General features: G+C 39.1%; 2 protein-coding genes across 6 annotated transcripts in view; one reads left to right on the top strand and one right to left on the bottom strand.

Moving 5' to 3' along the window:
• Positions 1–297: 297 nt before the first annotated feature.
• Positions 298–8,615, top strand: LOC129236046 (SURP and G-patch domain-containing protein 1). 5 transcript variants are annotated; one of them, XM_054870237.1, is made up of 9 exons: positions 298–475; positions 659–1,014; positions 1,081–1,335; positions 1,397–2,496; positions 2,878–3,022; positions 5,625–6,187; positions 6,257–6,815; positions 8,156–8,285; positions 8,347–8,615. In XM_054870237.1, the coding sequence occupies exons 2-9, from the start codon at positions 710–712 to the stop codon at positions 8,371–8,373; spliced, it is 3,084 nt and encodes a 1,027-aa protein (XP_054726212.1). In that variant the 5' UTR covers positions 298–475; positions 659–709; the 3' UTR covers positions 8,374–8,615. The 5 variants fall into 5 exon arrangements, with proteins under 5 accessions (XP_054726212.1, XP_054726211.1, XP_054726210.1 ...); XM_054870236.1 differs by having other exon boundaries at positions 298–488; XM_054870235.1 differs by having other exon boundaries at positions 298–523.
• An 8-nt stretch (positions 8,616–8,623) lies between these two features.
• LOC129236045 (bumetanide-sensitive sodium-(potassium)-chloride cotransporter) overlaps positions 8,624–23,329 on the bottom strand; it is a 51,852-nt gene continuing 37,146 nt past the window's right edge. The window contains exons 3-12 of the mRNA XM_054870233.1: positions 16,300–16,684; positions 15,996–16,229; positions 15,615–15,931; positions 10,767–11,153; positions 10,328–10,675; positions 10,018–10,259; positions 9,534–9,952; positions 9,338–9,449; positions 8,995–9,268; positions 8,624–8,928 (exon numbers count right to left, since the gene is read on the bottom strand). Coding sequence (XP_054726208.1) covers positions 8,812–8,928; positions 8,995–9,268; positions 9,338–9,449; positions 9,534–9,952; positions 10,018–10,259; positions 10,328–10,675; positions 10,767–11,153; positions 15,615–15,931; positions 15,996–16,229; positions 16,300–16,684 — 2,835 coding nt within the window. The 3' untranslated portion in view covers positions 8,624–8,811. The remainder of the gene's footprint in view (positions 8,929–8,994; positions 9,269–9,337; positions 9,450–9,533; positions 9,953–10,017; positions 10,260–10,327; positions 10,676–10,766; positions 11,154–15,614; positions 15,932–15,995; positions 16,230–16,299; positions 16,685–23,329) is intronic.

The raw sequence follows: 23,329 nt of genomic DNA, 5'->3' as shown, positions 1-23,329 counted from the left end.
ACTTCGTTCATATATTATTTATAGTTGAGTTGTTCTCTAATTAATATCTGCTCAAAAATAGTGGTGACAATTAATATTCGCTTATTTTTATGCTTCACGTTTGTAACTTCCTCTTCTTATAGTAACAATAAATTTGTCCTTGTTATAAGAATATGAAAAATTTGTTTCCCGAAAACTTCAAACGTGTGAATATAGCCTAATACCGGTCTTTAGAGTATAGTATAACGGGAAAAACTTCGTAGGGTTAATGCATGAATTTCATATGAAATGTCATTTAGTACTTCTGTTCAATCTTTCTCTAGATTACCATTAAAAGAGAGAGAGAAAAAGTGAATTTTAGTTCATAGTTCTGAAAATCTAAATGAGTTGTGGAAAATTGTTAAGAAAAGGGGTTTAAAATATTAAATTGCAATCACCTTCATAAAAATACGCTGGACTTCGTTGAAGAATATTTTTTATACAGCTAAATTTTGTGGTAAAGGTTTTATGTAAGCATGCAGTTGCGTATCTAAAGTGCTTCCATGTATGTACATATATAACACAGAAAAGGCATACGAACGTTCTTGCAAATATATACTGAAAATATTATATATATAGTAAAATATAATATTAAAAGCAAGTAGATAAAGTTCATGTTACAATATTGTGTGTATGTCAGTTGATAGGGGAATATAAAGCAAGCGGGGCAATAAATTGAAAAGTTCCGACGATGGCGCAGCGCAACAATGCACGCATCGATCGCTTTGCTCAAATGTCGAAGCAAGAGGAGATAATAGCAAAGAAGCGACAAGAGATTTTGGAAAAGCAAAGAACAGCTCAATTGGCCAAAGCCGTTGCTGCAGCCCAAAGTTTAGCTGCTAAATTGAAAGCCGACACTGACGGTGGTTCTTCCAGCGCGGAAGGGCTGAATGAAGCAAGTAAAGACACTAAAAATGATGATGCTACACCTTTGGAAGATACTTCTTCAGCTTTAATTACGACAAAGGAGACACCACCCATCTCAATTGAAAAAAGGTTTACTTTATAATATTTACGTTGCCCCATATGTTCGTTTAATTTATTTTTTTTATTTCTTAATAGTACCGACAATGCGGTAAAAAGCAAGAAAGAAGAACCGACCGATTCAACAGCTGTAACTGGAAAATCATTCAATAGCTTCACGGGGAAAACTGGCAAAATTTCATTTGGTTTTAAACGTTTACAGTCGCAAGTGCCGAATGCTGAGCAACCACCACCAAAAGTGGTTAACTCATTTTGCAATGATGGTTCATTTTTGGAGAATTTCAAGAAAATATTGGAAAAACATGAACCAAAGCCGCCACAAATTATAGCTGCGTGAGTGTCATAAATATAAATGTGCAAAGTTACAATTTTAGTTACAAATTTTATATTTTAGCCCCGAAGGCAGCGTCGACGCCACAACATCAGAGCAGATGGCTGTGGCTCAGGTTAGCGAACCAGTTACGTCAGACACAAATAAACCATTGGAAATGTCTGTACAACCCACTCAATGCCAGGTTTCAATTGCGTCAAATCCAATAACGCCATCGCAGCACCAATCTATGCCACAATCAGACATACAGCAGCCATTGCCACAATCTGTCATGCCGCCAATGTCGCAACCTCCAATGCAGCATCAGCATCAGCATCAGCACCAACACCAACACCAACTACCGCCGCAGCAACAGCACGTGCGTTCTATGCCACCACTGCAACAAACAATTCCAAGTATGCAACCACAGCCCCAACCATCAATGCAACAACCACCTCCGCCGGCAAACCTTTTACCACCATCAGCACAACCACAATTCCTATATAATCATCCACCACAACCGCCACCGGTGCCACCACCACACCACATGCCTGCAGCATTTTTTGCTGCAGCACCACCACCACCTCCACCACCCCAATTACCCATGACCTTGGCTTTAGGGCCACTATATATGATACCGGCACCAGAGCCTTTGCAGTTGAATACCATACCGGCACCGAAGGAATTCGATTTGAACGCCATTCCTAATCCACAAATGAATGTTGAGGCGATTCAAATGCCGCACGGTGTACAGCAGCCACTCGGTGTACAGCAGCCACACGGTGTACAGCAGCCCCTCGGTGTGCAGCAGCCACATCAGCAAGCATTACAAACACAACAATCACCGCAACCACAGCAACAGCCACAACAACAACAACAACAACAATCTGATCAAATGCTACATATTCCATCACATCAACAACTGCCGCAACTGCAAAACTCAATGGGTGAACACATAACCCCTCCACCACCTCCACCACAAATTCCTCAACAGTTGCAACAATTGCAAAGTCAGCCACTACCACAGCTGCAGCATCCACAGCAATTTTCTTCAAATAATCCACAACAGCAACTTTCTACAAATAATCCACAACATCAACAAAATCAAGCACCGCCGCCACCGCCACCACCACAACAACAACAACAACCCGTTGAGAATCAAAACAGTCCGCCGCAAATGTCAGGTGTGTATTAGCGCGCAAATATAAGATAAAGTTGGGCAAAAAAGTGCGCCAATTGGTTTATGTATGAGAGTCTCCTCCGGGAAGAGATTTAATTTTATTTCACGCATTAAAATTTGTTAGAAAATCGATTATAGTCAGTTTTGCTACCGCTTGCTTAACACATTTCTTTCTCGAATGTACATAATTGTACATATTTAAGCTATTTTTTCATTCGCTTGAGCTAATTTACAATTATCTATCATTTGCCATAATCTCGTTTGATTCACACATAGAAACATACATTGTAACATTGTACGAGTATTTTTTGGCCCTGTCTTCCTGAACATACATAAATTTTTTGGTACTTCTACCCTAAGCTTGATTTTAAAGGATTTTATGTAGTTTTTTCAGACAACAATGACAACAGTTGCTCGCGCGTACAATTACCAACAACTGTTGAACACTTAATCGATTTGGTTGCCGAAAATGGTGATGGTTATGAAGATAAAATACGTGCGCATAAAAACGAATTGCACCCGGCAATGTGGTAAATTTTGTTGTTTTGCACATACATACATGCATACTATGTATCTTTTCTCTCTTCTGCTTGCGGTACAAAACTAAACAAGAAAAATTATGCAAACGAATAACATAGAACAGAAAGCTTGACATAAGTAAGGGACCTAGACATATATACTACAAGTACACCGACACACCTAAACGTGTAGCAATGACCTACAATAGACGCTTCATAAGAGGCCAAAAGTTTCTAATCGCTGCTTGTTAGTTTGTTTTAACTAAAAGTGTAATATACTCGTATAAGTATGCAGTTGCAAGTTCGGATGGTAGTGTAGACTAGGATGGCGCTTATAATCGATACACGATTGCTTGATGGCATTTGTGGCACTTAGCAGCATAGAGGGCAAATTAACATACATTAGAATGCGTTCCTCGATTTACGTTAAAGCTGGTTTTTTTTTTAATTAAAAGTAATTAATCCAAATAGTGAATAGAAAAATGCATTAAATTTGCGTTCCTCGATTTACCTTAAAGGTGTTTTTTTTTAACTAAAAGTAATTAATCCAAATAGTGAATAGAAAAATGCATTAAATTTGCGTTCCTCGATTTACTTTAAAGTTTTTTTTTTCTTAAAAGTAATTAATCCAAATAGTGAACAGAAAAAATAAAGCAAATTTTAAAGCCTAGCTTATAAATACATAAGAGACTTTTATGAAGGGTCTTTCAAAAGTGACGCCTAGATGTTAGTAGTGAATAATTCCTAGATGATACCTTTTTTATGTCATCTTTCACATTTCTCAGATTGACAGATGGGCAATTTTACATGATAGAACAAAGCATTAAACATTTTGAAACTTATGAAAATGGTTGATCTTTGAGAACAACTTAACGCAAAATTATTGATTTTTTTTGGTGGAAATAATCGTCGAAAGTTCAAAGGTTGGTGAAAAAATATTCAGAAATTGGTTCTGCCAAGGATAGAAAAAGTGCTGGCAGACCAAAAACTAGACGTTCTGTAGAGATTATTGCTGCTGCAACGCAAAGTGTTGCTGAGCAACTCTCAACTTCGAAATATCCACGTACTCAACAATGAGGCATTCTGGCGGATTTTACCTGCAGGCTTGCTCATGATGGGCATTAGGTTAGGTTAGGTTAGGATAAGTTAGCCAGGTTGCTTGTCTAAGACAAGACACTCGGTGGCCCTAAGGTCCATTGTGATACCTGCATTTGATTTCCCTCCCCTAACTAAGTTGCTTAAACCACTTAGATCTTTTTAACAAGTCACGCCAGTGAGACATTTTGCATATTTCCCAGGTCTTCAAAAAAATAATCGCCAAGATATTTGGCACGGCTTCTAAGGTGTGGGGCATTCACAGAGCAACTCAATTTCTTCTTCATCTCCATAACTCCTGCAGAAGTCATTGTGAGATACACGCCTTCTACTGGCTAGGGTGCTAATAGTGCAGTGACCCATTGTAACACCTGTGAGAACGCTGGTAATCGCTCTGTTGAATCCAAGCATTCCAAGACATTTTGTCCTTTTAAGATTCAGTTTTGGCCAGAGCGGTTTGGAAACCCTGCAGTTAGTAGTCAAATACCATTTTCTATTACGCTCAAGTCAATCGCAGTGCTTAAGGCCCAGTTCAGTGGATGGTGGACATTTAAATGATGTAATTTTTTTACATAGTATAATAATACATACTTTTTTTAAGAGCTGCATTTTGAATTCGGCCGCCATAGCTGCCATGGATTGGTTCGTGAGTACCATTCGGGAGTGCGTAGGTTCGAATCTCCTCCATGGAAGTAAAATTAATAAGTTTTTGCTAATAGCGGTCGCCCCTCAGCAGGCAATGGCAAACCTCCGAGTATATTTCTGCCATGAAAAAGCTTCTCATAAAAAATATCTGCCGTTCGGAGTTGGCTTGAAACTGTAGGCCCCTCCATTTGTGGAACAACATCAAGACGCAGACCACAAATAGGAGGAGCAGCTCGGCCTAAATAGTAAAAACTGAAAGGATATATTGTACATTTCTACAATATTTGTTTTAGTTTAAAACAACATGTAGGCGCGCCTTTTGAAAGACCCTTTATTATCTCTTTTTAAGTAGATTCATTTTTGTCTGGAAGGATACGTTGTCTTATATAACTAAAACGCGTTTCTAAGCAGTTTTCTAAAACAAACACAATCACGATTGCTGCCATTGTCAATATTTTTTTTTAAGCTTTTACATCGTTAGAAGAAAATTAGTTAGACAGGTTGAAATTAGAGGAGATATGAATACGCGTACATTTCGAATGCAAAACGAATTTTACCACACCGTCTACAATGAATGGAAACGATACCAAAATACCGGATCCACCGATTGGCAAGAAGGTTCCAGCAGAAGTCAGCTATTTATCGATGTTGCACTTAGGACTTACTGCGACTGATAATTATGTGCCTACTTTGTGTGCACGCCAAAAACAGAAGCAACAAACAAAAGCGTATTGAACATAACATTTAAGCGAAATTCGCAGGATAAATTGATAAAGAGTTACCGCCAGCGCTGCCGTTAATATATAAAAATAGAAATTTTCTTTTTCGCTTTACGTTTGCTTTTATTACCGGTTTTATTAAAATTTTAATTTAGGTTTCTGTTTGAAAAAAATTGCGAGCAGTACCACAATTACCGGCAACAACTGAATGAGCATCGCCGCCAATTGCAGCACGAGCAACAATCCTCAGAACACCAGCAAAGAGCAAAGCTGACGCTGCCACGCACCGATAATCACGATTCGCTAGAAATGGATGAGAATTCTAGTGAAAGTGGTGGGCCACATGAGCATCAGCAGGAATCGCGTTATCTTTATCACCAACAGCAACGGCAGTTGCAACAGCGGCGTGAGCAGTTTTCACCAAAATTTGTGAACCAACATGACAGTGCCGACAAATATGATCCAGAGTCGGCTATTAGCGGCGATGTTGACTCGGACGATGAGTATATGCGCGGCATGTTGGATCGGAATCGCGACAATTTGAAGCGCCGTATTGAGTGTCGGAACGAGTTGAGCGAGGAAGAGCGTCAGGAGCGGGAGGCCGAAGCGGAGTTGGAGGAACAACGCCGTCAGGAGCGCAAGAAGCAACGTAAAAGTCGCTGGGGTGAGAAGGTTGAGGCCTCCACTAGTGCCGGGACCACAACAAACGCGTTGTCAAGTAAGTAAAGCTAAATCAAACAAGCAAATAATTGCCTCCTAGCATATTTGACACTTGTGCTTGTTGTAGATGTGCCAACCTCGTTTGCCAATCAAAATAAACCGATGTTAACGGCCATAACGCGTACTGATCCAGCTTTGTTGCAATATGCCCGTCTCAACTATGGTTCCACGAACTTAAGCGAGGAGGATTGGAAGAAATGCGAGGAGCACTACAAAGTGAATTTGCTCTACCAGGATATGATGCGAAAGCGACAAGAAATTGATCGACTCGCGCGCAGTGGCAAATTCAAATACGAATACGATTCGGATGAAGATGTTGACGGTGGCACTTGGGAGCATAAATTGCGTTGCGCTGAAATGGAAGCAACTAAACTCTGGGCCACCGCATTGACAAAACAGAGTGAGGGTAAACATCATATTGGTGACTTTTTGCCACCGGAAGAGCTAAAGAAATTCATGGAACAATACGAGGCAAAGAAGAATAATCGGCAACCCGATTTAAGTGACTATAAGGAGTACAAACTGAAGGAGGACAATATCGGTTTTCAAATGTTGCAAAAGCTAGGTTGGAAGGAGGGACAAGGTTTGGGTACAGATGGCGGCGGTATTGTGGATCCAGTCAATAAGTAAGTAAAAAAAATTTAGTCATAATATTCGATTAGATAGCAAAGTGATTAAACGAAATGTCGAGTTGAGAGATTGGTCGATTTTGCTACTGTATTATACTTATATAGGTTGTTGTTGTTGTACTAGTTTACTAAACCCTGCCAGTGCAGTGTAGTCACCGATCGTCGAGGTCGATTCTGGATAAGTAGGACTTTAATCTACCACAATACGCAGAACATAATTGGGCCAAATTTAGGCGGGTCCCGAGGGGCAACGGAAGCTCTTCGTCTACAATAGGCGGTGGTTGGACTCCGATAATGGCGTTCGAGAGTTGGGAGTTTAAGAAAGTGGTAAAGGTCTCCCGATGAACGTAGTTTAATGTCTGTTTGTATACTGTCCGGTCCAGTAGTTGCAGTTTTGTTTTGTTCATGGCAGCTGCTTCTACGTTACCGGAATAACTCGGAGTTTTCCCGATCAAGGGCTCACGCCACAGTAAACTAGCTCTGTCTAGTACACCGTACCTCACTTGTATAGGTCGCTTATATATTTGGCGCTTACATCCTTTGCTAGAAGGTTGGACGAGTTCCTCATCTGATTTGTGATGTGCATCAATGGCGCACAGTTGTTTCACAGTTTTATGCCGCCTTCGAACGGCAGATGGTTTTTTATACGAAGTTTTTTCATAGCAGAAATGCACTCGGAGTAAGTTCATTATTGCTTCCCGAAGGACGACCGTTTTAGAAAAAAAAAATCTTTTCTATCACTTGGTCTTTATGTTTACAGTGGGCTACGAACCCGAGTCCTACCGTTAAAGAGCGTAACTAATACAAGAAATTTAAAAAAGCACTGGATGTTCGGTTGTATGTTCCCTGTGGGCTTTTGAGAACCTAAACTATATTAAAAGCGCGTGACACCTCCTATACTAGGTTAGGTTAGGTTAGGTTAGGTTAGATTATGGTCGTTGTCTCTCTGCATTGTGGTGTACAGGAGTGAAACCAGTTTGTCGCTCTAATAAAGGATGAAATATCTTGAATGGCTGCGGATTCTAAGCCTGCCAGACATCCAAAGAAGTAAGAGCGATGACGCGTCCTGGCAAGAGCGGGGCAATGGCAGCGAAAATGTTCAACGCTCCTCACTTCTCCTCGTTTCTGTAGCTGCGATAGAAGACATTACGTTTCCCAAGTGTTCCCATTATGCAGTGCCTGGTGATGATACCAATTAAATGGCAAGCATTTTAAAAATTGCCTGCTATATAAAGCAACCTGACCTTGTACAGGTTCTAAGCATAGGCAATTAATAGAATTTATAACTATTAAAAAAAAACCCAATGAAGCTCCAGTGTATTACATTAATTTTATAGAGCTCCACAGCGGGACGGTAACCAGGGTTTGGGTGTGGCAAGTGCCGCTTCACCAGAGGAATGCGACAATGAATACGACGCCTACCGTAAACGTATGATGCTGGCCTATCGATTTCGGCCGAATCCACTGGTAAGAATTAAATTTTGCAATGTGCTGAATTATTTATTTATTTTGTATAATTTATCTACAGAACAATCCACGTCGAGCCTACTACTAGACTCAGGAATCATCTGTAGGAAAGAGAAAAACGTTAAATGAAAGAGATTGAGGAAAATAAAAAAGTTCTATGCCGTTTAATGCTCTTTATTACACATTGTATTAATGTCATATATCCTCTATTTATTAGCCTTAAAATATCCTATAATTCAACAATAAGTTAACTTCAAAACTTCAAAGTGTAACACTACCAATTGAACCTTCGAACACGTGAATGCATAAAGCGATGACTAATTAAAGGAATTTACGTATTTTATTGTTGGCATTGCAACCTTTTCATGTTTTTATTATCTTTTACTTTTTTCAATTGGCTGAACTTAAATTACAAACTAATAATACTACAAGCAAGAAATTCAAATATTCATATACTTATACATATGTATGCATGTACGTTTGTAGTAATAAGTGCATTGGTGGTTGTGAGGCACCGCAACTACAACTACGAGTAGAAGGTTAAAACTGGCGTTTGATTGCCACGCGCCAGCACCACAGGGCAATTAATATCGGCGGTAAGCATCTCCAGCCAAGACATATACAGCGCGGCCGATATCGCTTCCTGTACAAAAAATAAAGAGAGAAAAATGTTGCAAAAGCTAAATATGAAGTTTCTGTTTAAACATACTCTTCGTGGCATTGGCAGGGACATAACAACGAGCGTCGCCTTAGACGAGTGTTCCACTACTAGCTCGTGTATGCGCAGCTGTCGGTGTGTTTTCTCTTCCAATGAGTGTAGCTCCTCTTCAAGATAGCGCATCTCATTGGTGGAATTGTGACAATAGCTTTGTATGAGTTGTCTATGTTTAAGCAGCGTGTCCATGCGCGGTTTCGTCGATAGACCCTTGAGCATTATTAGCTCGGAAAATTTGATGCGGAATTTCTTTAACAAATTCGCCATGCTGCAGAGAGGTATGTAAACCAACATGAATATGGGTGTAAGAGTTATAATGCCACATAGCGATACTCACTTTTTCTCCTCCATTTCCTCATCTTTGCCATGGCTCAAAGCAAATACTCGCAGCTTGCAATTTTGGTAATTTGAGCGCAACGAAAGTATATAGGGCAGCAACATGGTCAAACCTTTAAACGAGAAATAAAGAGAAATAAAAAGAAAAAAAAATTATCCCCACGACATCACAGTTTATGCGATCGATTTCCGCTTACCGCCATCATCGTAAAGCCAGAAAACGTCGATGCTTCCCTTCGGTTGCTTGCGTAGGAATACCGTCACTGCATCGAGCACATCCTTAGGCACTTCCGATCCACCTTTCGTTAAGTATTTTATACCATCACCCTGGCTTACTGTATACTTGCGAGAACTCGTCATATTGGGCATCGATGACGTCTGAGATACTGCAAACGATGAATTGTTGCTATCAATGCCAGCCAGGTTTAAATTTGAGTCAACATGCAGTAACTCCGAAGCTGCATTTGCGCTTGGTATCAGCGCATTCGTGTAACCTAATTCGTTAGCATTGTGTACATGACGGCCATTGTTCGGAATTTCTGGATTGAGTTCGGAAAATTCTAATCCATTCGGAAGACGTAGTATGACCACGCCCATTCGTTGTGAAAAGGCGTTGCTAAAAAGACAATTGAATTTTGAGCAAAATTGCTTATACAAAGGCGAACTCTTTAAAATACTTACTACAGAATGTTAAAGTAGCTCTCCACACATTGTCGGCGGCATTGCGCCCAATCCGTTTTGTAGCCCATCAACACGATGTTTGGGGTTAATTTGCCGAAGCCAGTCGACTTAATTAGCGCATTAACACCCTCCTCCATCGACAAACCGTCGATGACATTGTAGAAAGCCTTAATTTTGCGTGCATCCAAATACTTCTGGCCGTCCTTTATAATACTTAAACGATTTTTGTATCCCATGCTCATCTAAAATCAAAGCTAAAAGTTACAAGAGATGCTCGAATGTGTTGGGAATTAAATTCTAATAAACTTACCGGTACAACATTGCCGATAAACATTAGGGAATTATGTCTAGTTAGCATGTTGCCGAAATCGATTAGAGGCGGACGACTGCTTGGATCACCACTGAGCACCAGTATTTGTGGATGGTAGTTTTTGACGTGATCAGAAACATTTTGAAGGCGATGCACTGCGGTGAGTGTGGCCTTATACTGTTGCTCCTGTGTCGAGGAGCCCCAATTAGCTTCTGGCTTTCGATACATAACGATCAGATAGAGAGCAAATATTATGACCAATGTGATGAGCGAAGATCTCCAATCGATCAGGAACATAATGGAGATACATAGTATGAAACCGAATAAACTTAGCCATGTATTGTAGTACTGAAAAATGGCAATTGAAATTCCGGTTAAACCTCACGTACATGTATGGATTAAATAATTGCTATTTTTGGCGACGTTTGTCTTAACTCACCTTAAAAGTTGGACGCCAGCCGAGTGGTTTAACGAATGACGCATGGAATGTACAGAAGTTGATTAAGGCATACGAAGCCAAATAGAAGTTGGAAATCAGTGGTGCAATGACATTCAGTTCACCAATCAGTAAGAACCCGGCCGATATGATGAAGGTAAGCACGTAGCCGCGATAGGGTTCGCCGTGCTTGCCATATGGCTTGGAGAAGAAAATCAAACCTGGGTAAATGCGATCAATGCCCAAGGCTTGTACAAGACGCGGCACTGAAAGTATGTTAGTGAGTGCCGTACTGAGTGTAGCAGCGAAGCAACCGGCATAGATCAGCGGACCCCAAATAGACATCAGTTGCATGACAGAGTAGGAATTGTGGAGGCCGTACGAGCAGGTCTGTAAAAGATGGACATTTATTATATGTATGTATATATATATTGATGGCGATCGTAACTGAGTGCATGATGACATTTTAATATTACAATGTTTTTCGAGTTAAAATTTTGCGTGACTTTTTTTAAAATGTTTTCCATTCTTTAACCAATACCATATAAATCAAACTTTCAAACTTTACACAAGAATTAGAATAATTCAACAATATGGGACTTCATGTAAACTTTAAAATTTTTAATCTGAACTTTTAGAAAATTTTCAAGTATAGGGGTTTCCAAACAGAGGTGTTATTTTGATATTCAAAGAAAAATGCTAGTTTTTAATATAAATGATCGGATGTTTATTTAATTATAAAGAAGAAGGTGTGCCGTTAATAGTGGAAAATAACATCAGGCAAATGACCACCACGACCACGCTTACAGAACAATATCGTTTTCATGAAATTTTCCATAACCGAAGTGCAAAGTGGCTGCCCTATGTCTTCGATAGCCTCAGGAATTCCATCTTTGAGGTCTTGAATCCACCCTGGCCTGTTGGCGTAGACCTTCTCTTTCACCTGGCCCCAAAGAAAAAAGTCACAAGGTGTTAAATCACAAGATCTCGGTGGCCAATTGTGATCACCTCTTCGAGAGATAACACGGCCTGGAAACTTTTCCCCTAAAATACCAATGGTGTCTTGTTGAAAGCAAACATAGTCCAGATCAATACCATCCAATTCCGGCCATAAAAAATCGTTAATCATCTCTCGAAAGCCTTTTATATAATTTATTGGAAAACCTTTTATTTAGTTTCATGGCCCATTGAATTTTGCTATAACAAAATGTAAGCTCGCGTTGATTTAAACATTTTTTTGTTTATTTTTTGTTTGATGACGTCTCTTGCGATGTCTTCATATAACTAGGACAATTTACAAGAAGTGGAATTATTTTTTTTTTACAAAGTTTGCGGGTCTGGAGGATAGATACTTCAAAAATAGTTCCTCCAACGCTGTTTAGACTTGCCAAAAGCGTTGACTTCCTACGTGATGTCTATTTTGAATCTAAGTAGAGGTTAGTCTCTATCTAATATCGCTAAGGGCCTAAAGGTCTACGCGTGGCCTAATGCCAGCCGCGTTAACCTAACCTAACCTAAAGTGAAAAAAGGCGTCAGAAAAAAAATTTTTTTAATTGAACTGATTTTTTAGCCTTTTCAAATTTGTACTTTTTCTACCAAAAACTAATGGGCTATACAACTGCAATGGCGAACCTACTCCGAGTGAATTTCTAATAAATCTGAAAAATCTCCTCATGAAAATCATTTACCTTTTTGAGTCGGTTTAAAACTGTAGGTTCCTCCATTTGTGGAACAACATCAAGACGCACACCATAAACAGAAGGAGGAGCTCCGCCAAATATCCAAAAAGGGTGTGAGTGTCAATTATATATATATATATATATATGTATACAGGGTGTATACGGTATTTGAGAACGTGCATATACATATGTGGCTTTCGAAGCCCTTATTTTTCTTTTTCCCTTTTTTTTATTGTGAAACGTAAAAACATGAGGAAGGCCCTGACATTGATCCGCAGAATTTATTTAGCAAGTGCAAGCGATCATTGACGGGAGCCTTCAAGATCAATGAGGACTCTTGCGAGGAAGCTTAATGTTTCTGGCATCTTATTCGTTGAGTTGTCCATGAAGATCTCCAGTGTAAATCCTACGTTATGCGCAGAAGACAGTGTATGAGGAAGCAAGCACGAGAACAGCGAGTTATCCGTTCAAAACGCCTTCTTAACAAAATTAAATACCCTGAAGTGCCTGAGATTCATGGCCATTTTCTGTCGAAAAAAATACCTTTAGGTTTTGGAACCGCAGAAATGATCAAATTGACAGATGGCTATGTTGCAATCCTACAAAGGTTCCTCTTGTCATGCCCACTAAGTTTCCAGGCTTTGCTATTCTTTTAAGTGTTGTGAGCAATAAAGGACATGCCATGTCGCCTCACTTCTTTGCTCAAGGATTTCCAATGAATGAATATCGAGGGTCTAGATCTCAGTAGTGAAACCCCGGAGTGATAGTGTAAGCGGTGACAGCTCATACATCTTTCAGCAAGACTCTGCTCCTTCACACAAAGCATTGGCGACACAAATTGGATGGCTGAAATGACCACATAACACCGAACTTATGACCACCTAACTCTCCAGACCTTAAGCCTCTGAATCATAAGTACTACGTATAAGGCGTAGTTGAGCGTGAAATCAATAAGCATCCTCATAACACCATTTCTTTTCTCTACGCTGCACAGTGCGGGCGATTCCCAAAAAGCTGACCAAAAGTCGAAAAAAAAGTTTCTAGATAGAGTTTTTTTGTCTTTGGGTTGGCTACAGTAATGCCTTGAGTAGTGAAAACCGTTCATAGCAACGTCCTGTACCCTAAGTATCCTCTGTATTTTCAGTCGCAACGTGGCCTTCGTTTCAGCATCGTATTACTGTCGATGAATAGTGAAAGTTGTACACATTTGAAAGATTTTGTAATGGAGTAAATTGAACAAAACCAAATGGAATCATCTTCGGAAGGTTAGTAAAATACGAGAAATCTTTAGTACATATCAATACCTCGACACAAAATTTTTAGCTGCAGCAATACGTAGATACATTTTTTGCAATTTTTTTTATAAAATTTGAGTTTTCAAACTGTATAGTAATACAACGCCGTCATATGCTACTTTGAAACCTATTAAAGGTTACTCAAAAAAGTAATGGTGACTGAATAAAACAAGATTCACTGAATAAAACAAGATTCCACTTGCTACCTTGCGACCCCGAAAACATATAAATTTACATGCATCTTGATTATGTTCTTGAATATACGCTATTTCACGTGAGGGGGTGGCCAATAGGGGTGGAAGGGGGTGGATTTTCAAAATTTTAAGATCAAATTCGTAATCAGCGACCCCGACAACCGCCGAGTAAGAAATTTTGAATCAATTACTTAATTTTTTGAGTTTTGGCCAGCTTTTCGTGAATCGGCCGCACTGTGCGCTGCAATTAATACCGTTATGGTGAAAATGAATAGGGAGTATTTGATTCGGGCATGCATTCGTTTCCGGACCCGGATCGAGGATCTTATAACAGCTAATAGAAATTTTATTGCATGATTTTATAGATATTTATTAAAGGGGTGATCGGGTTGGAGGTACTTTTTTCAAAAGGGGTTTTTTGACAGATCACGTATTCATTGACATTTCATCATAGAAAGATTTACGTCTCAACAACGTTTTCAATTCGTAAAATTGTATTACGAAAATCTACGCTATGTGAAAAGTGTTCATCGCGCGCTCAGGCCAACTTAAGGTGTACATAACCGTTCAGTGACGAGGCCTACAGAGAAACCCGAAGCCATTCAAGAACTGGCCGAAGCCATTCAACCCATCCAATGATCGGCTTATATTTCTTTAACGATGAGGCTGGCGCCAATGTAAAAGTGAATGAAGAACGCCGTTTCGGTGATCAATTTATCTCTCTTCTCAGACCAGTGGATTGTCCACCAAGATCGTGTGATATCGCACCTTTGCACTTTTATTTATTTGGGGGTATGTAAAGTCTAAATGCTTTGTGGATAAACCAGCTTTGATTGAGGCATTGGAAGCCAACATTACTACAGTTATGCACGAGATACCGACCGAAGACCTTCAGCGAGTCACTCAAAATTCATGTTTACGGATTGCCGAATTACGGCGCAGTTGCGGCTAACATTTGAAAGGGATTATCCTTAAAAAATAAATGTCTTGAATTTTCGTTGTTTTACTTCATTTTAAAATCCGATGCCTCTAAATTGATCGCCCTTAATAATAAGTTATTGTAATATTGTTTAAAAAATATGTAAAGTTTCATAAGATTTTGTGCAAAATAAAAGATAACTAGTTTTCCTCTTAAGCTGTCCAATACCACACCTTGTTTATATAAAGTACATAAAATTGCATACTTGAAACCTTTCTAAAAATTCAGACTAAAAAGTTGAAAATTTAAATGAAGATCTTTGGAATTTTTCTAAACTTTTAACCCTCCGTTGGCCTTTTGGATTTTGGACGGGATTTTAACATATTTCCATTGCCAACAACTTGAACTTTCAGGTAGCTTCCTAAAATTTAATTTTCCACGATTTCCCTTTAAAAAGGATCCTCGAACAGGCCGAAAAAAGGACAGATCCGGGCACCCAACCGAAGGTTTTAAAAAAGGTGCCCAACGGAGGGTTAATAAAGCTTGAAAATTTGATTTATATGGTTATGGTTAAAGAATTACTAATAATAAAAAAAAAATTGGAACTCGAGAAACATTGTAATACTAAAAAATTCATCATGCATTCAGTTATGCTCGCTTCTAGCGGTACATCTCTAAAATGGACAGAATGAATGGCGATAATGTAGTCGAATAATGCGGCAAAGTATTATATAAATTGATATTACAACCCCTGAGGCGCTTACATTGTTCAATTTACAAGGCAGTTCCGAACTGATCAATGTGCCGTTAATTAAGTCGCTAACATTTCCGGAAGCATCACGTGCAGCTGCACCTCCCGCGAATAGAACGAACAAAGCATATGAAGCCATTGAAATCATAAGAGCCCAAAATGTTCCTTTGGGTATAGCCGCACCTGGATCTTTCAAGTCACCGCAAATATTTGCACCAGCTTGAATACCAGTTACACTCGGAAAATAAATTGAAAATACGCTAAAAAAGTCTTGATCAATTCCTTCCGAATAGCGATAGTCGCCGCCAAAATTTTCCTTAAAGTTGCTCCCTACCGAATAGAAATTGAATTAATTTTTCGTTCTTCATTCCATAGTAAAACTCTAATAACTTACATGAGAAACCCACAAAACCTTTGGCAATAGCTTCCTCGTTTCCACGTGGTCCGATCGCTGCACCAATTAAGAAATTAAATATAGCCAAGACAATAGTGACGATAAGGAAATTTTGCGCTTTCGACTCCCATTCCATGCCGATGCAGCAAATAAGAATCAACACCACTATAGTGCATACACCAACAATTCGCACATCATTAATACCACCATCGACGATTTGCAAACCGTGACTTTCTATAAAATAAAAATAATATAAATTAATCGGAATTGCATTGGTTTTGAAAAGTTTTATTCTTTGCCTTACTCAATAAATCATTTAACGAATCACAAAAGCCAATGGTATTCATGGATGCCGCGACAGCATTCGCAAATGCAAAGACCACTCCCACAGAAGCGCCAAACTCGGGACCCAGAGAGCGTGAAATTATGAAATATACGCCGCCTCCCTTTACCTCACCATTCGTGCTGATCGCCGATAACGAGAGTGTGGTGATCACGCAAACTACTGCCGAAATGGTGATGATAATCAATGACTGCATTATGCCAGATTCTGCGACTACCCAGCTGAGGCGCAGGAATAGCATGACACCCCAAATGTTAAGTAGGCACGGTATGACGACGCCATTGATCCAACCTAATTTGATCATATGACTGTTACTTTCGGGTGGCGGATCGGGCATCTGGATGCACTGCGGGAAAAAGAAAGTGATAAATTTGAAATTATTGGATTGCCAAAATAAGTATGAGCTATGATATATGAACAGTGATTAGTTATGTGCTAGTAGCTATGTCCTCAATAGTCTCAGGAATTCCATCTTTGAGGTCTTGAATCCACCCTGGCCTGTTGGCGTAGACCTTCTCTTTCACGTGGCCCCAAAGAAAAAAGTCACAAGGTGTTAAATTACAAGATCTCGGTGGCCAATTGTGATCACCTCTTCGAGAGATAACACGGTCCGGAAACTTTTCCCGTAAAAGATCAATGGTTTCGTTGCTTGTGTGGCACGTAGCGCCGTCTTGTTGAAAATAAACGTTGTCCAGATCAATATCATCTAATTCCGGGCATAAAAAATCGTTAATCATCTCTCGGTAGCCTTTTATATATTTAAAAAGCACCTGTTATTGGAAAACCCTTTACATAAACATAATTATCTTAGACAGCCAAAGGCTTCCTAGCAGCTCATCAGATTTTACTACCGCTACCCTAGACTTTAGAATAGAGTTTAAGGTAAAGTTCCCCACGCGAAAAGAATGGGATTTGAATTCAATAGTTAAAGAAAATACAACTGCATTCCTATTCCTGAAGCAGGCCGTTGACAGACTGCATAACACGGATAAATGCAAAAAAAAAAAAAAAATAAACAAACGTGGCCCATTTTTAACAAATCAAGGATTGACGAGTTGTTAAGAAAGCCGAGAGCAGACATATTCAGAAATACGTCAACAATAAACGGCCACTGGTTTGGGGGAGACCATTTCAAGAAGATGGGGTGGCCGTACAACGACAGATGTAGAAGCTGCAATCAAGAAGAAACTAATCTAAAGAGTGAGTGCTCTATCTGTGTGAGTGCCCAAGTCTAGGTGCTTAATAGAATGCGGGGGGAATTCTCTTTGGCCAACTTGAAAGGAATTGTAGAAAAGAAAATAGACGACATAGGCAGATTCATAGCCAAATCAAGATGGTTCGACTTAGACAACATCTACACCACCACCACCAGAGAGGTGAAGCTTTTTGGTGATGCTACTCTAAATGGGTGAAATAGTATGTACTCAAGTGTGGGCCATTCGTTTACGTTCAGTATAAATACACTTAGTATAGAACCTCACCCTGTTCGGGGTGATCGTAAAGGTCTCTCATAAAGCCCGGTGAGAAGGAATTTAATTAAACTTACCCATACTTATATCTAAATGGTCCCAATTTGTTGAAGAATCCAGTATACATTCCCAATGAAACAGTACTCAGACTATTCAGCTCTTAAAAGATGCGTGACTACCATTCGGAATTCAGAGAGAACGTAGGTTCGATTCGTGGTCAAAGACCAAAAATGAAGAAAAAGTTTTTTCTAATGGCGGTCGCTTTTCGGCAGGCAATGGCAAACCTCCGAGTGTATTTCTGCCATGAAAAAGCTTCTCATAAAAAAATATCTACCGTTCGGAGTGGACTTAAAACTGTAAGTTCTTACATTAGGGATGGAGCTCGGCCAAACCGCCAAACGGCGAGTAAGCGTCAATTATATAAGTAACTCGATAGGAATTTACAGTTTCAAATAATTACCCTCGATTAGAAGTGAGTTTAGACAAATTCAATTATCTTAGAACATCAAATGTTGTAATTTTTCCACCACAGATTCAAAACGAGTAATGACGAGTTCCGTAATTCGTCATTTCGCCTACGGTAGCCATTAAAATCACTAAATTCATTGGATCCATTATTATAAAGGATGCTATTTCGGTAAATTTAATTCGGTTAATTTAATAACTGAAAAGTAAGATTTTAGGCTTTAATCTAAAATTTAAATCCACTTCCTCACATAACCAATAAAACGAGCTTCCGTCTTTGTGCCCGTAAATTATTTTTAACTTTAAAGTGCTCTTCTTGTTCTTTTCGTTTCCTCAAACGCACCGAAACTACGGCAAGACTGGAGAAAAAATCCATTATTTATTTATTTGAATTCAAGGCACTTAAGGCCGATGGTCAAAACTAGGCATTTTTCATTTATCGCTTTCATGAATTTCTTTTCACACTAAGGCAGTAGTCTGCTTTACAGGCTTCAAATAATCGATTTTTTTGTTTTGTTTTAAATCTCTTCCAAAACTATCCAAGAATATGTCTTTAAAATTCCAGAGGCCAATTCGACATATTTTCGAAGCTAGAGCAGTTTTGGTGGCCGAGCGTCGAGCAGATGCGAATGCTCAGGCAGAACTTTAAAGCGCGTTTTCTCGAGTTTTCATTTTCACAAGTGTTAGAAAACGGTGCCGGCGATAGCAAAAAGAATATATGTCCGATCGAAAAAAACCAAAGTGATCTAGCTTCAGTATTAAATTATCTTCTATTTGAAATAAAAAAGTTGGACAAAAGTATTATTTAAACTACTTGTTTTGCAACTTAAAGTCAATTTTTTTTCTTAAAAAAGTGAATTTTTTTTTCAAACTTCGAAAAAATTTGGAATTTTATAACTTCTTCGGTATTTTTTTAGTTCATAAAGAAAAGAAACTTATAAAAATTAAAAAAAAAAGTTTGGTTCGACTGTTTCAGATGCATCGCACGACCTCCATCACCGGCACCGATTTACAAGTGCAGACTCCAGGCGCTCCAGAAAAATACTTACAACTTTAAAAAATTTCAATATTTTTTAAAAATAAATATTGTTTTTTAAACCGTAAATATAGTACACTATCGTCTTAAAATTCCGTTTACCGCAATCATTTCCTTCCCTTTCAAAACAATGCGCTCTGATTAGCTTGTGGACAGGACGATTAGATAGTGGACCCATTTCTGTGCGTCTGTCCCGCCTTCGCTCGAATCAGGATTGAGGTCTTTGGCACTGATGTGTTAAGAAGCGACCACCTTGGCTCCTTGGCACCACAAGATCTACTCAGATTTCTGTGGAGGTCGGGTAGATTTAAAATTAAAAGGGAATCCGAGTGCGGTACAATGGACTCAAAGTTGTCTGAGTGCTGCACTTGCGAGTTGCCCCTTTCAATAGATTGGGTCGAGAGTTTAACAACATTTTTTTCCCTTCCCGCAAAGTGTGTTTATCGGCGCGATAAATTGAGCTGCCTTGCTGGAGGTTAGTAAGCAGGGGCAAACGTTGATGGATGTAATCAACTTTGATTCTCTATTTATTTTGTGATAATTTTACACAAATATAATCAAGCTCAATATGGATACTAAATAAAAACAAAAAGCAAAAGGTACACAGTATCTGCTTTTTCATTGTTGAACTCATAACATTATCCAAGGTTTAATTTTTGTTGCTACATATTGACATATGAATGTACATACATACTTGTGGGTGTTTAGATATGTATGCACGACATATACATACATATCTAAATTTTTATTTCTACATAAAACAAGTCATTAAGTAGTTAACATAATTTAACAAGAGCGATTAGAAACGCTAAGGGTCCAAAAAATATCAATGTACAGGGTGTTTCAAGTTCGAGTTTTTTTTTTTCGCAATGCTTTGTTCGATCGTGTCTCGTTTGAGAGATGTGAAGTAGAAAATATATAATTGTGTTTGTTCGGCATAATCGAGGCAACGAGGCTCATAACGTTATTTTTTTTTTGCAATTTTGTTGGGGGTATGGATTTTGGCCAAGGATGGTAGACTGCTACGCAAGAAGGATAGAGTACAAGATTGCGTCCATCAGAGAGGCGCGACGTCACACTGGTACAGTTGTGTGAGGGAAATATGAAATTGCGAACAAGAATGCAAGAAGAAGAAGAAGAATTGACACAAGCAACACACGAATAAACACATAGCGACTCTGTAAAATTCGCTGAGAGCAAAGGTGCGGTACCACGATCGGCGTCATCTTAATATTTTTTTTCCATCGTGATTAACAGGATTGGCTCCACTCCATGATTATCCACAGCAATTTGGCCGCCAAGATCCCCAACGTCTCTGAACTATTTTCTATGGAGCTTTCTCAAAGATAGTGTTTTTTTTCAAAATCGTATTTTTTACCCTATATTTTTTAAAAAACATTGTGGCACCACATCAGTGCTCTTCCTTAATGTACTTATGACCCAGCCATCCATACTTTCTTTTTTTGATTTCTCTCTCCACCGGCATTTCCTTAGTGCGCTTCCATAGATGTTAATTCGAGATCCTCGTGGGCCACCATATTATCAGAATATGCCTGAGACATCTATTAACCAAAGTTTGTTGCTTCCTGACGTTTGCCTTTGTGGTTTACCAGGTTTCGCCACCGCACAACAAAATCGGTTTAATGCAAGCATTAAAAAAATGGATTTTGGTGGGAAAGACTACTGAGTTTGATCTCACACAGTTGACACTTTTGTGGAAACACATTTCAACACACATCAACGCCGACATTGCTTCTTAGATAGTCAAAGTTCTCTATCTCTTCTAGAACACAGGCCCTCTATGCACAGGCTGGTTTTATTGCTGGCATTTACTCTAATTTTTTTATCTTCGCTTTATTAATGTTAAAGCCGATTTTTCTTTATACTGCACTGAGTTCGCCGTTGGCGGTCTGCATGGCTGAACGCTTGTTAGTTAGAAATACAACATCGTCACATCGTCACCATACTCTAGACGCCCCAACTTTTGATTGAACTTCCAATTTATGCCGGTTGCGTTCGTATCTAGCACTTGGATAAATGCATCTAGAACGGTTATAAAGAGCAAAGGCTATCAAAGCTATCGCTTAGCTCGCCGCCATGTAATGCTCGGCATTTTATTCTATCATAACTATTTTTAAGGATGTTCGTGATTTTCGCAGGTATTCCTCTTGCGCTTAGTACCCGCTCCATATGCATTCTCTATTAAGAGCATCGAAAGCTTTCTCGTGACCTACGAACTTCAAATACATTGCCGAGTTGAATACTGATGCTTGCTCTACTGATGCTAACTCGATCGACACAAGATTGTCCAGGTCTGAAGTCTGCTTGCGTACCGAATTGACTGATATCTGGGTCCTCCCGAAGTAATACAGAAAGCAGTTCCGGTAAGAGTGTCTACCCAAAAGGAGAGGAGGGATCGCTTTAGTGGCCACACTACAGGACGCAGTATATGACGGTCGGTGTAAGTGCGAAGGCATTTTGAACCCTACCTCACTCACCAAAAAAAAAAAACTACTTCTGATATCCTCCCCAAAATTATTGTGTTAAATATTTTCTTAACTGTGGGTAATAAAGAAATATCTCTCTAATTTTTGCATTTTTTATTGTCACCTTTTTTCGGTAGTTTCACAATTATCGACTCCTTCCACTCAGACGGAAATCTTTTCTCTTCCCATAGAAAAAAAAAAATAATAATTGGCGCGTACACTTTCGTTAGGTGTTTGACCGAGCTCCTCCTCTTAATTGTGTATTTTAAGCCGGCTTATGGGTTTTGATGATTTTCAGGGCAGAAATACACTCGGAGGTTTGCCATTGCCTGCCGAGGGGCGACCGCTATTAGAAAAAACTTTTTCTATCATTTTGCCGTACTTAATGAAAAAGTGCATGTAAAATTTTGGCCATCGTGATCGTGTCGGCTTCAAAGCACTCAACAGGCAGTCCGTCATTTCCTGCTGCTTTTCCATTTTTCATGGTTTTTATTGCAGACCTTATTTCCTCTTCTGTTGGCGGAGTGCTGTTTACTCGTCGGGTTGGCTGCAATTGCGTACGTGGTATGAAATCCATAGTTAAATATTTATTATTATTATCTTAAAATTTATTTATTTTATTCATGAATACTGTAGAAGTTGTAGAGACGAGGAAACAGTAGAATACTTCCTCTATAATTGTCCAGCCTTAGCTAGGAGTAGAGCAAGGTTGTTACGAAAATACGATTTTGACTCTCTCACGAAACCATCCGGTGTTGGAATAAAACCTATCCGCCGCTTCATAAAACAGTCTAACTGGTTCCATCAAAGCTAAACAGTAAGGTTCCCGTGTTACACAGTGGTACCACAACGGACCTACATGGTCTAAGTGAGTTGGCTTCTCTAAGTCGACTGCCACAAAAAGCTAACTTAAACTTCCATTTAACATTCGAGTCTTTTGCTTACATTTTTTTGCATGTGGCAAATGGCGTCGTACGCTAATCATATCTGACAGCTGTCTCATGAGCTGAAGTAATACAAACAGAGCAATGGAGTGCGTAAAGGTCAAAATAATAATTTCCATCACTCAAAATGATTTTTTTAGTAAAAAACTTATTCAAAAACAAATTAATTTGGCGCCCTTTGTATATGTATATTTCAGATCATATAAATAAACCAGAAATAATTGTAATTTTTGAAAGAAAGGCAACACGCAAGGCCCTGTGAATGCTTATAAGTTCCACACGTGCATATCTGCCATACAATCAAAACCTTCACAACTTCAAACTCTTCACCTTCAAGTTCCAAGTCGAAATTTCTCCACTTCTGCCTCACTGTATTTATGGCTCTAATTTCCTAGGCGTTTAGCTGGTTAAAATTTTACCAGCTTAAAATTAAATGCTAATAGCCTTTAAATCGTTCAATAGACAACAAATGAGCGGCTGCATACCATATTTTTATAGATAAAATTATGATACTTATTTGTTTGCTTACAATTACTTCCATTGGTTGTTGTAAAGATGTTTGTTTACAAGTCATTTATTGCCCTGCTGTAT

This window comes from Anastrepha obliqua, chromosome 1 (assembly GCF_027943255.1).
Source record: "Anastrepha obliqua isolate idAnaObli1 chromosome 1, idAnaObli1_1.0, whole genome shotgun sequence".
NCBI lineage: Eukaryota > Metazoa > Arthropoda > Insecta > Diptera > Tephritidae > Anastrepha > Anastrepha obliqua.
The sequence above is the reverse complement of the archived record's forward strand: the minus strand, read 5'-3'. Positions and strand labels throughout refer to the sequence as shown.